The sequence below is a fragment of the Toxorhynchites rutilus genome, chromosome 1, assembly GCF_029784135.1.
Source record: "Toxorhynchites rutilus septentrionalis strain SRP chromosome 1, ASM2978413v1, whole genome shotgun sequence".
NCBI lineage: Eukaryota > Metazoa > Arthropoda > Insecta > Diptera > Culicidae > Toxorhynchites > Toxorhynchites rutilus.
The window spans coordinates 196,943,783-196,960,483 of record NC_073744.1 but is presented as its reverse complement, the minus strand read 5'-3'; the positions used below and the strand labels follow the sequence as shown (position 1 = coordinate 196,960,483).

The 16,701-nt window shown below is 39.9% G+C and overlaps 1 protein-coding gene across 1 annotated transcript; it reads left to right on the top strand.

Moving 5' to 3' along the window:
• Positions 1 to 3,477: 3,477 nt before the first annotated feature.
• LOC129773649 (adipocyte plasma membrane-associated protein Hemomucin-like) lies at positions 3,478 to 5,243 on the top strand. Its single transcript, XM_055777294.1, has 2 exons — positions 3,478 to 4,824; positions 4,881 to 5,243. Exon 1 carries the CDS (start codon positions 3,687 to 3,689, stop codon positions 4,569 to 4,571), a length of 885 nt encoding a protein of 294 aa, XP_055633269.1. The 5' UTR covers positions 3,478 to 3,686; the 3' UTR covers positions 4,572 to 4,824; positions 4,881 to 5,243.
• Positions 5,244 to 16,701: the final 11,458 nt, after the last annotated feature.

Genomic DNA, 16,701 nt, shown 5'->3' with positions numbered 1-16,701 from the left:
AAGGCTTCCCGTTCCCATCCACGAGGACTCTACTACGCCAAATTGAAGGAGTTCGTTTCAGTCCTGGTATGTAATTATAATCATATGTCTCATCGCATGTTAATATATGAAATGATATTTTGTAGGTATTCTTGAAGATATATTCGAGCTGCTACAACATAAAGTCTCCACAATGTCGGTTGAAGAAAAGGACTGCGGATTGGTTCTAGACGAAATGAGCATAGACGAGGCAAATGAGTTTTGCCAAAATACGAAGCAGTTTGTTGGAACAACAACGCTTCCTATGTCCCAAACTTTAGCCTGTAAAGCTTTGGTATTCATGCTAGTTGGAATCGCAGCGCGCTGGAAACAGGTGGTTGCTTTCGAGTACACCGGCAACTCTATACAAAAAGAGTTTTTGAAGAATGCTGTATTGTCTGCAGTTTCAAGAGCAGAGGGAATCAGTTTGCGTGTCCATTTTATAACAACAGATTCCGGGTCCGAAAACCAGCGCATGTGGAAGGATTTGGGGATCGATATTCGTCGCAAAAATGAGACATTAAATGCTGCGATACCTCATCCAAACGCTGAGAACAGAATGCTAGAGATCATACCCGATCCCGTACACGTATTTAAAAATACAGTACATGGCTGGTTGAACAATGTCTACCTGAAAGTTCCGGATTGGTATGTTCGTGAAAAAAAGCTAACATCCAATATTGTTCATCGAGACCATTTAACCACAATCGTGAACTCCGAAATAAACAACACGTTGCGGCTTTGTCACAGACTAACGGCCTCGGATGTGTGTTTTGACAACAGAACATCTTCAATAGATAAAATGAAAGTATGCAACGCAACAAAATATTGCAACAGGACGGTGGCTGCAGCATTGAAGTTTCATGCGGAAATACGAGAATTACCGGAGCTTCTTACTACCGCATGCTTCATAGAAGACTTTGCTCGATGGTTCGAGCTTATCAATAATAGGGCAGAAGAAAAAGTATTTTGTTTGAATGATCCTATGAAATATGACGAGGATATCGCTCATCTGAAGACCATGGTGCGGTTAATGTATGATCTCCAAGTAGGACACGGACATTGGAAACCATGGCAAACAAGTGTAATCGTTTGCACGAATGCAATTGTGAGGTTGACAGATCGGCTTTTGCATGAAGGACACCCACAAATATTTACATCGCGGTTCGTCCAAGATTGTCTGGAGAGTCTTTTCTCATTGATTCGTGCAAAGCAACGACGCCCAACTCCATTGCAATTCAGCAATAACTTGAAAATTGTGACTCTTTCGCAATACATGACCGTAGTACCGAATGCTTCGTATACAGCCGATACACAACAACATCTTATTGGATTGATAGATTTGCTATCAAAGCGGCGTGAAGAATGTTCAGTCCAGAAATTGATGGACAATGAAGCAGCATCGACATCATATCGAATTTCAGCTTCATCTAATTCTAGTGATAATGTGGATGATATGAATATTGAATTCGACTATGAGTACACCGTCGATGAAGCGAAAACTTTTCTCGACAGAACAGAACAAAATTCGTTGTTCTATATAGCTGGTTTCATCATCAAAAAAATTATTCAGCGGGAAAGAACATGTCAGCAGTGTAACAAGAGATTGGTAGTCAGCAAAACACAACCTAGATTGTATCAACCGTCTCTTTTTTCATATTTGCGAGCTACAGCTTCTAACTCTCCCATCTGCATAGTGAATGATGAGACTTTTAATTTCTTCTTAGCAATGGAAATTCTATTCCGAAATATGAAATCGCATTTGGAACCTAACGAAGCTGATTTGCCGAAGAAAAAGGCAGGAGAAATGTATGTTTTGCCATCCACTTTATTCCATTGTGAAAAAACAAGGAATGACATTATAAAAAAATTTATATCTTTTCGTTTAAAAAGCGGAGAAAACAAAAAAACAAGGAAACGAAAATTTGATAGCAGGAGCATGGCATGGTAGAAATAAAATATATTAGTATCAGAAACCAAATAGATTATTATTAAACTAAACTTATGTCCATTTCCATTTTAGTGTTGTCCGAAAACTCATTTTTTCCACTTTTTCCCAAAAATGACTTTTTCAAAAAATCATAACTTTTGAACCTCTGAACCGATTCAGATGATCAATAAATCTAATTGAAGCCAATGAGGTAGATTTTTAATAGAAAAAATATTGAAAAAAGTATTGAACTTGGAAAGAGGGTTCTAGAGAGGTGTTTTTTTCGTTTTAGAGTCATTATTTTGTAAATTTAACATGTTTTAAGTCTTCGTTCAATATTCTTATGTGACTAGACTAGACCTATGCGACTAGAATCCTATCTTTCCGGTAAGTGTGATATTTTTTCAGAAAAGATTGGCTTATTGGCTTCAATTTAATATGTCGATCATCTCAATCAGTTCAGTAGTTCAAATGTAATAAATTTTTGCAAAAAATTATTTTTGGATAAGAGTGGAAAAATGATTTTACGGACGACCGGTTAACTTTGAAAAGACACTCAAAAACACAAAAAAGCCTATCTGATATCGAGATATGTTATGTAATAAATCCTCAGCTTTCAAGAAAAAACATAAAATATAAAAACATAAAAACAAAAAACATAAAAATAACAAAAAACAACTACAATCAATAGTTACGAAAACAAAATTCGATTTCTTGGCAAGCCTAATATTTTTTCCAAAAAAGATTAATTGGCTTCAATTTGATATATCGATCATCTAAATCGGTTCAGTGATTCAAAAGTTATGAATTTTTAAAAAAAGGCACTTTTAGGAAAAAGTTGAAAAAAAAGATTTTTCGGACCACCCTAAAATAAGAAAAGGTCACCCTAACGAAAAAATAAAAAATACGGGTCTAATATTTTGCAATAAAGAAAGAAACTACCACTTTTCATGGAAATCTGAGGAGCACTATATCGGTTTGACATGAAATGGATGTATATATATATATATATATATATATATATATATATATATATATATATATATATATATATATAAATTTTTCAATTCAATCAAAATATAGTAACAAAATAATTAGGTAAAACGTGTATACAATTCCTTCACATTTCCTCTAAACTAAGTATCGTAATATCAATTAAATTCATTTTTTTTCTAAATTCAATACAAACCCAACGTAATTTATTTTTATTGGCAACACTGGAAAAATCGACTTTGTTTACAAAATTTATCGAAATCGACCAATCAGAAATCAGAACGACTGACAGAAATTTGGTCCGTAAAAGACCCCCTATTGTCTGATCTTATCTTAGGTGCAAAGCTCCATCGTGTGTAACTTTCTCTCACACACACTGTTTCATTCTAACTATCGCAGCACCGCTCATGATGAATAAACAGAAAACAAATGAAAACATTACCTCATACCACAAAAAAAAAGCGTGGCGCAGACTAATAATAATAACAACATATCGCTGCGAATGCAGTTTTTTTTCTCTCCCTCTCGCGCATGTACTTTGCCCAGCGAATCTGTCAAAGTCATACCACTAAAGCAGGCAGTCGATAGTGCGTATGATTTGTGTTTAGTTGGAAAGTGAAATTAACGCGATTTGGGGCATTTCGCGACTTTATTTGTTTCGCCGAAACGAGCAAACAGCGGAATATGCGAGATTAACGAATACGTAGTTTCAATCGTCGTAAAATTTAATCACCACGAAATTAACATGAGACGCGAGAGATGTTTTTTGCTGACGATTGCAGTTTTTCTGCTCCTGCAGTGTTCGACGGCGATGACGACGAGTTTGGCCACAGCGGCCAAGGCAGCGGCGCTTCAGACGAACCTTAACGCAACAGTTTCAAAAGTGATTGAATCGCTCGAGGAGAACACCTATCGTGGCGACAGCGTTGTGGAGCAATCCTCCAGCCAGGAGCAACAACATGTGAAGAAAGCGAAAATCGTTGCCCGCAAAGGCGTGGATATGAACATGACCGCAATTAGCTCGGCTCCGATCGTTGCATCGAAAGACAGTGAAGCTCAACAGCCGCTCAGCAGCGATAAAGTTGGTAATCATAATGCTACAACAGAGGTCATCGGTAACGCAACGATGGACATGAAGACGAACAATCATAGTGCCACTACCAGTCTTACGCCAAAAGCGACTACATCCACCACCACCACGACCACTAGCAGCACAACAACGACAACCACTAGTACCAGTTCTACCACCACAACCACAACCACGACAACGACTACATCAACCACTACCACCAAACCTCCAAAAAAGCCAAAAGTCACCTTCTCGGTTGACGACGAACCAAAACTGCTCCAAGCTGCCAAACCGGGATACAACGCTCCCTCGACTGCCGTGAGCGACGTCAACGGGCGACTCCACGTGGAGGAACCGATGGCGGAGCTGTCCAAGGAATACATCGCCGCACCATCGTCGCGGGGACACCGCGAGTACGTGGTTCCGGTGGTGACGCTAATCTTCGCCATCCCCCTGTTGATGGGCCTATTCCTGCTGTCCTATCGCCGGGCGAAGGAATTCTGGCTCACTCGGCACTACCGGCGGATGGACTTTCTCGTGGATGGGATGTACAACTACTAAAGAGAGGGAGAACCATCTGAACTTCATCCCGTTGGCTACAAGTCTTTGGTCTTTGGCTCCGCGTGCTATCGGATAGCGCCGTGAGGGAGCCGTGTGGGATATTTAAGATAAACGAGCTGTGGAATTTTTTTATGTAGCTAAGAAAATTGTTAGATTACAACATATCTGCATTTGGCCGGTAGGAATTGTTGGGTATTTTCCCTTTTTATTTCTCACAACGACCTTAACGAGAGAGTATCAGTACTCCAGATCGGTACACTGTGTAGACTTTCTATTATTATTGGCTAATTACAAGAATTTGCTTTTCAGAGTCCTTCCTCGGAGACACCAAACGGTTTGGTGGATTGATTTTCTTATTTAGAAAAGTGCCTTTTTGAATGTACCGTACATACATATATACATGAATAGCCAAACGAGTGAAAATTAGAGTTTAATCGTACTGAAATATCTTCCGTTCAGAGTTGACCCGCGTAGAGTTAAGGGTTTGCTAATAACAAAAATAAAAATAAATGTAACTTCCTTCCTTTCAAGCGTTCTGGGGAGATCCAATCATTTCAACAAAATTGAATTATACACACGGAGTAATTTGTTACTGTTTTTAAATACCTTTTACTTTTCAGTAAGCGCTAGTGAATAACAAAACATCAATAAACAACATTAATTTGCGATTGATTTCCATGTATCACATTACACTAAGCTGATCCCTTCAAACTGTGGCATTTACTTCCTTCTCACATACCGCTCTTAATCTTATTTCGGACACTTTGTAATAATTGGCCCTATTTTAGAAACCGAGTCGATGAGAATCTTGCTCGTTAGTTCTATTTTACTAATAAAGATTAGAGATGTGCCATCCGCTCATGAGCTGTTCCGAAGAATCGACTCTTTGAAGTGAGTTGACGCGGAACAGCTCGCAAAAAAAATCAAACAGCTCTTCAGCTCACTTTGATGATTTTTTTTTTTTTTAATTCGTTTATTTTTACAGGCTCAGTTACTTAAGTTTAAAGGAGCCGAATTCTTAAATATATTTTTAAAACTATATATATATATAGAAACAATTTTCTTACATCTATGGTTAGTAAGGTGGAAAACCGATTACTCGCGGTGTACTCGAGTTTAGAAGGGTGACATATTTTTAGGAGAAGGATGGGATATAAGGAAATTGTAACAATGTTGATGAGCACTCAATTCTTAAATCTATTCGTATATCTATAGTTTATTTACATTTCAACTTATTCTACTATTTATAGCAAGGGGACGAATTACCCGCAAAGGAAGAAAAGGAGGGTATAAGGATGTAGGGACAATCACACACGAAGATCTATAGCTTTAAGGAAAACATATATATGGGACATGTAATCAAGGTCTAACCGAGCCAACACATCTCTCACCGGCACATTGGGCTGTCTTCCTCGGGCCCGAAGGGAGTTTTCTAAATTCGATCTGGCGACCAGATACACCTCGCACGACCAAACAACGTGCTCGATGTCGTGATAACCTTGGCCACAAACGCAGAGATGGCTGCTGGGAAGATTGAAACGGAAGAGTAGTGCATCTAACGAACAGTGATTGGACATGAGTCGGGAGAAGGTGCGAATAAAGTCCCGACTCAAGTCTAGACTTTTGAACCACGGTTTGAGGCTAACCTTTGGAATAATCGAGTGAAACCACCGGCCCAATTCATCTTCATTCCACTTGCGTTGCCAGTTAGCGATGGTATTTTTGCGAACTAAAGAATAAAATTCATTGAAGGCGATTTGACGCTGATAAATATCGCCTTCAATTGCACCTACCTTTGCTAATGAGTCAGCCCTCTCATTACCCGGAATTGAGCAATGTGAAGGGACCCAGACAAAGGTAATGACATAACAGCGTCTGGATAAAGCACTAAAAATTTCTCGTATTCTCTCAAGGAAGTACGGCGAGTGCTTTTCCGGCCTCACTGAACGGATAGCTTCGACAGAGCTAAGACTATCCGTTACAATGTAATAGTGTTCAACAGGTCGTGAGGCGACGCTGTCCAGCGCCCAATGAATTGCTGCCAATTCAGCAATATACACTGAGCAAGGATTCTGAAGACTGTGTGAGGTGCTAAAAAATTCGTTGAACACTCCAAATCCTGTGGACTCGTTTATAGTGGACCCATCAGTAAAGTACATATTATCACAATTGATACCCCCATACTTTTCATCGAAGATCGTTGGAGCGATCCTCGATCGTTGGTAATCTGAATATCCATGGATATCTTGCTTCATGGACAGATCAAAATGCACAGAGGAATTGATGTAGTCAGGGAAACAAACACGGTTGGGAATATACGAAGAAGGATCAACCTGCATGGAGATGAATTCATGATATGAACTCATGAATCCGGAGTGAAAATTTAGCTCGATCAGCTGCTCAAAATTTCCGATCACCAATGGGTTCATAACCTTACACCGGATGAGGAACCGAAGAGATAATAAATTGAAGCGATCTTTTAGTGGGAGTAGGCCTGCCAAAACCTCGAGACTCATGGTATGCGTTGAGGGCACACATCCCAACGCGATACGGAGACAAAGATACTGAATTCGCTCGAGTTTAATGAGGTGTGTTTTGGCAGCTGATTGAAAACAGAAACTGCCATACTCCATCACTGAGAGAATAGTTGTTCGATACAACATTATAAGATCTTCGGGATGGGCTCCCCACCAGGTGCCGGTAATTGTACGGAGAAAGTTTATTCTTTGTTGACATTTTTTACTCAGATACCTAATATGGGCCCCCAAGTACATTTGGAGTCGAACCAGACCCCAAGATACTTGAATGACATAGCATGAGTGATCGGTTTACCCAAAAGTTGAAGCTTTGGTTTTGCTGGTCTATGCTTCCTAGAAAAAACCACCATCTCTGTTTTCTCCGTGGAGAATTCGATCCCTAGCCCAATGGCCCAGGTTGAAAAATTGTTCAAAGTATCTTGTAAGGGTCCTTGCAGGTCGGATTCGTTTGATCCTACGACAGACACCACTCCATCATCTGCAAGTTGTCTTAGGCTGCAATTTTGTGTAAGGCAATTGTCGATGTCGCTTACGCAGAAGTTGTACAAAAGGGGGCTTAAACATGAGCCCTGGGGGAGGCCCATGTAAGAGACCCGACTTACTGCCGAATCTCCGTGAGAAAAGTTCAAATGTTTCTCACAAAGCAAGTTATATAACATATTATTCAATAGAGGCGGCAGACCCCGAGAGTGTAATTTGTCTGACAAAACCTCTATTGAAACAGAATCAAAGGCCCCCTTTATGTCCAAGAATACTGAAGCCATTTGTTTTTTTGCGGCGTAAGCCATTTGAATTTCTGAAGAAAGCAACGCAAGACAATCATTCGTCTCCTTGCCCCTGCAGAACCCATATTGTGTATCTGAGAGTAGGCCATTCGTTTCAACCCATCGATCAAGGCGAAACAAGATCATTTTCTCCAACAATTTCCGTATACAAGACAGCATTGCTATTGGGCGGTACGAATTGAAGTCGGACGCGGGTTCTCCGGGTTTTTGAATAGCTATAACTCGTACTTGTCTCCAATCATCTGGAACAATATTATTCTCCAGAAACCGATTGAATAAATTCAACAAGCGATGTTTCGCTACATCAGGGAGGTTTTTCAGCAAGTTGAACTTAATTCTATTCGATCCCGGAGCAGAATTGTTACATGAGAGCAGAGCAAGAGAGAATTCTACCATCGAAAACTCGGAATCAAGATCGCACCTACCTTGTGGTATATCTCGAACAATTTTTTGCACAGGAGCGGAATCAGGACAAACCTTCCGTGCAAAATTAAAAATCCATCGATGTGAATATTCTTCGCTTTCATTCGTTGAAGAGCGATTTCTCATGTTTCGAGCCACTTTCCATAATTTTTTCATTGACGTTTCTCGTGACAAACCTCCCACGAAATTTCGCCAATAAGCACGTTTTTTCCCTTTGATCAAATTTTTAAATTGATTTTCAAGGTCCAAATACGTCTGAAAATTTTCAGGGGTTCCACGTTTCCGAAAAGCTTTAAATGCATTCGATTTTTCTACATAAAGCTTGGAACATATGCTATCCCACCATAGATTGGGAGGCCTTCGACGAATAGTGGAACCTGGGATGGGTTTCGTTTGAGCGCGAACCGCGCTGTCATAGATCAAACGAGAAAGGAAGTTATACTCTTCCAATGAAGGTAAACCATCTCTGGAATTGATGGCTAGAGCAATCGCGTCCGTATATTTTTTCCAGTCAATGTGTCTTGTGAGGTCATATGCCATGTTTATAGATTCAGAAGAATTCGACCCAATGGTGATGGAAATTTTGATTGGCAAGTGATCACTACCGTTGGGGTCCTGGATTACATTCCACTTGCAATCTAACGATAGTGAATTCGAGCAAAGCGAGAGGTCAAGAGCACTTGGTTTAGCAGGAGGTTTAGGAACACGTGTTGTTTCCCCAGTATTCAAAACGGTCATATTGAAGCTGTTACAAAGGTCATATATCAACGATGAACGATTGTCGTCGTACTGTTCCCCCCAGGCAGTTCCGTGAGAGTTGAAGTCTCCCAAGATCAATCGTGGCTCAGGAAGAAGTGAGCACATGTCAACAAGTTGCTTGCGGCTAACCGCAGCTCTCGGAGGCCAATACAAGCTGACAATACAGAGGTCTTTTCCTCTGATGTTTGCATGACAAGCAACAGCTTCAATCCCTCCAATAGGTGGAAGGTCAATTCGAAAAAATGAGTGGCACTTATTGATCCCCAATAACACCCCTCCGTATCTATCATCACGGTCCAAGCGTATAATATTAAAATCGTGGAAAGAGATATCATCTCGCGAAGAAAGCCAAGTTTCGGACAGAGCAAAAACATCACAATTGAAGTTATGAATTAAAAATTTGAATGTATCCAATTTAGGGATAAGACTACGACAATTCCACTGTAAAACAGTGATATCTCCGACCTCTCTATTTGAATTAGACATCAAGAGAGATAATCATTGCAAGGAGGGGCCATGTTTGCATCAATTGCTGTAAAATTGTCTTTAATACTGGAAGCATTGAAATGACAATGGTTCTGATGGAGTCGGAAACATTAAAACACTTGAAGATTTGATCCAAAAGGTCAGACAACTTAACTTTGATGATGATGAAGGAGAGAAAAGAGCTGTAGAATTGAAGAGAGTGTGTGAGCTGTAAGATTCAAATGAACTGACCGTCTCTCGCTCTTCGTGTTAAGACATCAGTTTAGTTTCATTTGTCCCTCGTCTTTTCAACTGTTATATTTGGGTTGACGGAATTGGGCTTTGTTTTAGGGGGCGCCAAAAATAATAATTGACTTTCAGGCAGAATGAGCACGTTTTTAAAATTCAAATTATGAATGAAAATTAAAATCTGTGTATTAAATTAGTCTAAAACACTTTGTTTGTAGGCGGTGAAAAAATCTCAAAAAATTCTTCTTGAAGACAATTTTATATTATAATGAAAAGTCTCAGTAAAAATATCGGAAATGTATAGACCAAATTGAAAGTCGCCACCAGATGTCGACTCTGACAACTGAGCTGAAGAGCTGTTCATAAAGAACAGCTCTTCTAGATGAGCTGAGCTGATCTGAGCTGTTCATCATGATGAGCTGGATTGCACACCTCTAATAAAGATACCGAGCAAGGCGTCGTGCACAAATTACGTAACGCTAAAAATGCGACTTTTGGACCATCCCCCCTCTATGTAACAAAAAGTAACGCAAGACAAACCTCTCTCCCCCTTATGTTGCGTAACGCCAATCTCTACACAAAGTCAAAGTGAGAAAAAATTATACGAGGTTGTGTCTAGTGATCCCCGATTTTTGAAATTAATCGTTCATCAGCTAATCGAATACTTTTCAGCAGTTTGTTATTCGATACGATTAATCACCCCAAATAATCGATTAATCGAATAATCGTCACACTGAGAGAAATAATTACTGATATTTCTCATTTGCTAGAAAGCTATCTGGAATCAAAAAAGGGTTCATACGGCCTGAAAATCAATTATTATCTTTCTGCTTCTTCTTCTTCTTCAATGGCACTAACGTTCCTAAAGGAACTTCGCCGTCTCAGCGTAGTATTACTTGCGTCATTTTTTATTAGTACTTAGTTGAGAGACGAGCAATTCGTCTCGTCTCGTCTCGGCTTCCGTCACTGTCGAGGCGAGCGAAATATCCTATTCCAGTCAGGGGTTAGACATCAATTGAATATAGGCTACCCAAAATCAAAATCAATATGGTGTCATTTGTTTACCCACATATCATTTGCGAGGATTGAAATCGTTGAAATCACGGAGATAGTAAAATCTAAAGCTTAGACTCCGTATTAGATTGTGTAGCATCTCCAATCTGTACATTCTATGGGTGACGTAGTCGGCGACAGTCGGTTTGTAAACAATACCGACAGCAATTCCAGTATGGCTCAAAGTACATATCGCATGATTAAATCACCTGATATTTATTTATACACACCTTGATCAAAACAAACTCAGCTCGTCGGGCTGACAGTTCAGACACTGGATTTTAGGGTCCTATTCCAGAAAACGAGACGAGCAAAATATCCCATTCCAGCAGTACTAGTACACGAGTTTCATTGAAATGTTTTATTTGGTAGACTGGAGAGACTTCAGTCAGTTTTTCTCGGTATGATCAGTGATGTCAGATGAGAAGACATGTTTTTGTTTTTAGAAAAAAACAACTAACAGTTTTAAAATTGATCAATCGATACTCTTTTCTCAGTGCCAAAATATTAAGAAAAAACATAACAAAAAGGAATAAGTTTCATGTATCTTTTGGTTTCATTGATATTTTTCCTCGAGCATAGGGGCTGTCCACATACCACGTGGACAGAAAAAAACGTGATTTTAGACACCCCCCTCCCCCTCCGTGGACATTTTCTATACCCCTCTCTCTGTTGTCCACGTGGACATTTCATCTCTTCTTGGAAACAAAATTCGGCGAAAAAATTGTGTTGCGTATAAATTCCATTTTAAATTCGTTTTTATTTTCTATTCTCTGTTTTTACTTGATAAAAATGTTAGCTTCATTAGTAATAGTGCTTCGTAGTCAATTTTTCGTTTATTGCCAAACATTGCCCGTGAAGTTATTTGTATCACTGTTTAGTTAGAAACATCACTAGTCAACATTTTCTTTCAGAAATCAATGTGAGCTGGTTGAGCTGTTCCAGTTTTTAAGCTGGAATGTTCTTTAAGCTTTTGACTGAAATGGAGTATATAGTGTAGGATATAATCACATTTGTAAGACAGGCCATTTGAACTTTATTGTTTTGTTCAGGCGCTAAAAATTCAAAAAACCAAAAAATGCCGGTGATTCATAAATAAAGAACCAGATGGAAAACTATTACTCATTTCCAAAATTAAAATCGATTTTGCATGAATTACAACCAGTTTCTAATCCGTAACTCATTTTAGTTCATTGTCCGTTCAAATAATGATACTACTTTTTAGCTACATCTACCCTTCATAAGATTATTCATCACAAGTTCTCGAATGGGTTTTGATGTGGGAAGTCCCTGAAGACCGTCCGGATTTCGTTAACTGGTGCCCAATTACCCAATAATCGCGGTGATTTTGACACAAAAACAGTAACAAATGATTCCGAAATACTTCGTTCTACTTCTGACTTTTCCATCAGGTTCTATAGTTATGAAACACTGGCGGTTTAGTTTTTTAATGTTTCGCGCCTGAATAGAACAATTAAATTCGTATAACCAATCTTATAAACGCTCAAAATAATCTGTCCCTAATAGTTAATGCTGTTCACTTAACTTTTCTAATCATCAATCTGCACTACAAAAATCTACCAATGATCTTTCTGTACAACTTCGTAAGTTTTGGGATATGTAGGATTATTCAAAAATTTTTTTGGCAATTTGTAGGGGAAAAACAAAAGCATAATTTTTAGGATACACACTTATTCGATTCTATACTTCGTTTCATAACTATATAACCACTCATTTTTTTTAGCCTTTGGAGATGCGAAAGATATCGGTCCAAATGATAAAATGGTATATAATGACTATTTTCGTTTATAAAACAAACTTTGTAACCTTCATTGTTTTGTAATCCTTAAAAAAATAAAGGTATCGGTGTTCCATAACTTTAGAACCAGATGTTACTCCCCATTTCACATTATCACTCCTTTATAAAATTAACGAAGATAGTTAATGTTTCCCACTTTTTACACTTCGTTTCAACTGAATTTTTCCTGATTGCTAAAAACTTGAGTGGTTCTTCTTCTTGAAGGGTACTGTATGTGCACCGTTTTTTTCTCCACAAATCCACAGACCAAAAGGTCCTCGTCAAAAAACTGTGCAGGATACTTTTTATGCCATTCAATGAGTCGAAATTCTTGCCCTTTTTTTCCAACGGCATCTGAAGATGCAATATCTGGTGAGTACGGCCCAAATAGGTACTCCACCGAGTACCACATCCCAGTCAAACTCCAAGAATTTTTTTCAAGCTGTCAAAGAAACATGGGATTTGGCATAATTTAAATTTTGGTTCGTTTAGTTGCGTACTTGAACTTGCTGGAATTTATAATGCATGATGCAGAATTCCGTTCGAATCGCACCAGATACAAAGATGACTCTCTCCGGGTGAAGACCAGTTTTGGGGATAACTGATTATGGTTCATTCTGCTTGCCTCAAAGATACACTCCAAAATACATCCTCAGAATACACATTTCAGCAAAGAAGTTCAACTACATGAAAAATATAGATGTTCAGCACTATCAGACAGCTCAGTCCTTTTTGTTGGTAAATACGAATGCAGAAATTTCCATATATTGTTGAACACATATATATATATATATATATATATATATATATATATATATATATATATATATATATATATATATATATATATATATATATATATATATATATATATATATATATATACTAGCTAACCCGGCAAACTTCGTCCCGCCCATTTACTTGATTAATTCTCGAGTAATGCAGAAATTTGTTTTTTATTTGTATGGCAGCCACCCCTAAGAGAGGGGGGAGGGGTATCTAACCACCATAGAAACATTCATTGCACCCTAAAGTTTCCATATGCCAAATTTGGTTTAATTTGCTTGATTAATTCTCGGGTAATGCAAAAAATTGTGTTTCATTTGTACGGCAGCCCCCTCTAAGAGAGGGGAAAGGAGTATCTTAACACCGTAGAAACATTTATTGCATCCTAAAACCTCCACATGCCAAATTTGGTTTCATTTGCTTGATTAATTCTCGAGTAATGCAGAAATTTGTGTTTCATTTGTATGGCAGCCCCCCCTTTGAGTGGGGGAAGGACTGTCTAACCATCATAGAAACATTTATTGCATATATATATATATATATATATATATATATATATATATATATATATATATATAAAATTGGTTGCAATCATCTGTTTTAAGTCAAATATGCGCCGTTTTGTTCGATGACTTGTTCCCAACGAGATGCCAACTTCATAATACCCCTGTTATAGAAGCTCGCTTCCTTATTGGCAAAAAAAACTCGGATAGCCAATTTTCACAGGCCTCTTTTGTGGCTAACTTCTGACTGCCTAGCTCGTTCGCCATGGACGAAAACAGGTGGTAGTCACTTGGTGCAAGGTCCGGACTATACGGCGGATGCAAAAGAACCTTCCATCCGAGCTCCCGGAGCTTCTGGTGCGTCACCAAAGAAGTGTGTGGCCTGGCGTTGTCCTGATGGAAGACAATGCGGCCTCTGTTTATCAAAGATGGCCTCTTCTTCATGAGTGCTACCTTCAAGCGGTCCAGTTGTTGGCAGTACAGGTCCGAATTGAGCGTTTGGCCATAGGGAAGCAGCTCATAATAGATTGTTCCTTGACAATCCCACCAAACACACAGCAGAACCTTCCTGGCCGTTAATGAGGGCTTGGCCACCGTCTGAGCCGCTTCAGCGGACTTCGACCACGACCGTTTGCGCTTCACGTTGTCGTAAGTGACCCACTTTTCATCGCCAGTCACCATCCGCTTCAGAAACGGGTCGATTTTGTTGCGATTCAGCAGCGATTCACATGCGTCGATATGGTCAAAGATGTTTTTTTGCGTCAACGTGTGTGGCACCCATACATCGAGCTTCTTTGTGAATCCAAGCTTCTTCAAATGGTTAATAACGGTTTGATGACTTATCCCCAGCTCTTGGCCGATGCTACGGCTGCTACTATGCCGGTCTTTCTCGGCTAGTTCAGCGATTTTGTCGCAAGTTTCGACGACAGGCCTTCCGGAGCGTGGCGCATCTTCGACGACCTCTACACCAGAACGAAAACGTTGAAACCATCGTTGTGCGGTGGAAATGGAAACTGTATCGGGTCCATAAACTGCACAATTGTCCAAGTCGGTAGCCGCCTGATTTAAACCGTTACAATTCTAATCAGGATCGAGATCGCCAAAAAAAATGAAATCCAATACGTTGAACATCGAGGTCTGAGTGGGTTCCCAGCCATTTCTGAAAAAAGACGGGTGGGTAATGTCGGGGACATAACCGGAGTGACGTAGGACTATACAAAGGGGACAGCTTTTGTTAAATATATATTTTAAATATATTGTTTCATTTTCTTCTCCTACGTGAATACCTACCTATCTACCTGAAAAATGGATTAGTTTTCTGTTTACTCTTTATGAATATGTTGATGGTTCTGAAAAGAACCTTTGGTGTTGTGTTTTTGTTATCACTCGATATTCCCATCTTGTTCGGTTAAATCTTTCTGTTTAGCTATTGCGTTTGCCACTCGCCACAGCTTTCACAGTTGGAAAATTTCTTCCCATCCAGCTTGTGACATGTTGTTCAGTAAATTACATTTAATGCGACGTGCCTGAAAAACACTTTGCCACTCACTGAAACTAATTGTTGCCTTGATGAGCGCCGAACCGAAGCTGCTCTGTTCTTGATGCGGGTTTTCTGATTGTCGTGAGCAGCTTTGCAAGCCAACTCGAGCACTCCGACGGCCGAAACTCTATAATCGCTGTTAGGTATACTGGTGCTCCGGCACCAATCCGTTCGGCCTAGTTACCCTTGCGGAGCAATCAGTGAATGCGACCAACAGGGAACTGGAGACCTGCACGGTTCGAGTGAGACTTTGCCTTTCCCTTAACTTGTCCTCCTTTGTTACGTCCACGATGCCGATGCCGTACAACCACACGGGTTTACGGTTTGAAAGAAAATAAGATATTTTTTTGGGGTCCGCGTGTTTTATACTCTAGCGGTACACACTCACAGGATAGAGACAAATCGGCAGACTCAGCCAGAGGGGCGAGTCCAACGAGACGAACGAATGAGCGTTAAAAGGGAGCGATGGCAAAAAAATACATCATACTGATTTTAACCTCCGACCGAGAAGGTCGCGTTTTCTTTCAGCTCGGCAGTTTGGCGTTTTGGACAGCGGACTAGGACGTCTCCCCCTGGCGATTCCGAAGGAGTTATTTTTAATTATCTTTAAGTGGCAGCAGAAGGAGAGCGGGAAAAGGCAATAGCTCGTTTCGACCGTGGAGAGCGGGCGCTTACCGGCAAACCGGAAAAGCGCGCGCTTTTTACGGCGTCACTGACGCCACGCCCCCTTTTTCCGGGGAGTGTTGCCAATTATTTTGTAGTGATTGTAGTGATCTCTAGTTATAATTAAAAAAAAAAAAGAAACAACACGCGCATACGGACAGTGAAGTGACAGTAGGAAAAACAGTTTTAAAATAATTTTGAAAGTTTATTCGCGATAATTGGTGGTTTTGTGCTCTTGCTAAAAAAGTGCGAATTTCTGGACACATATCCCCAAGTGTAAAGACCCAACAAAATTTCTCAGTGTTTTCATCTGAAGATTAACCCACTTGTCGGCTATACCTAGGGGATAGCCTGACAACAGCATGGCTTCCAGTAGCTCCGGGCCTCCGGGAGGCCGGGCTACAAATTTGTACGAGGGTAAACCTACCCAACGTACTGCTCCAAGATGGGCCGATCCACTGAACGGCAACCTACAGATCCTGTTACTACGTGCCACAGGAGAGAACGTGATTCCGGCTAACCCGTTCGTCGTGAGTAAGACGATCGCCAACGCTGTAGGAAAGAAGTAC

Bases quoted from the DNA above. Each gene is read 5' to 3' on its own strand.
- LOC129773649 (XM_055777294.1), top strand. From the start codon at position 3,687: ATGAGACGCGAGAGATGTTTTTTGCTGACGATTGCAGTTTTTCTGCTC.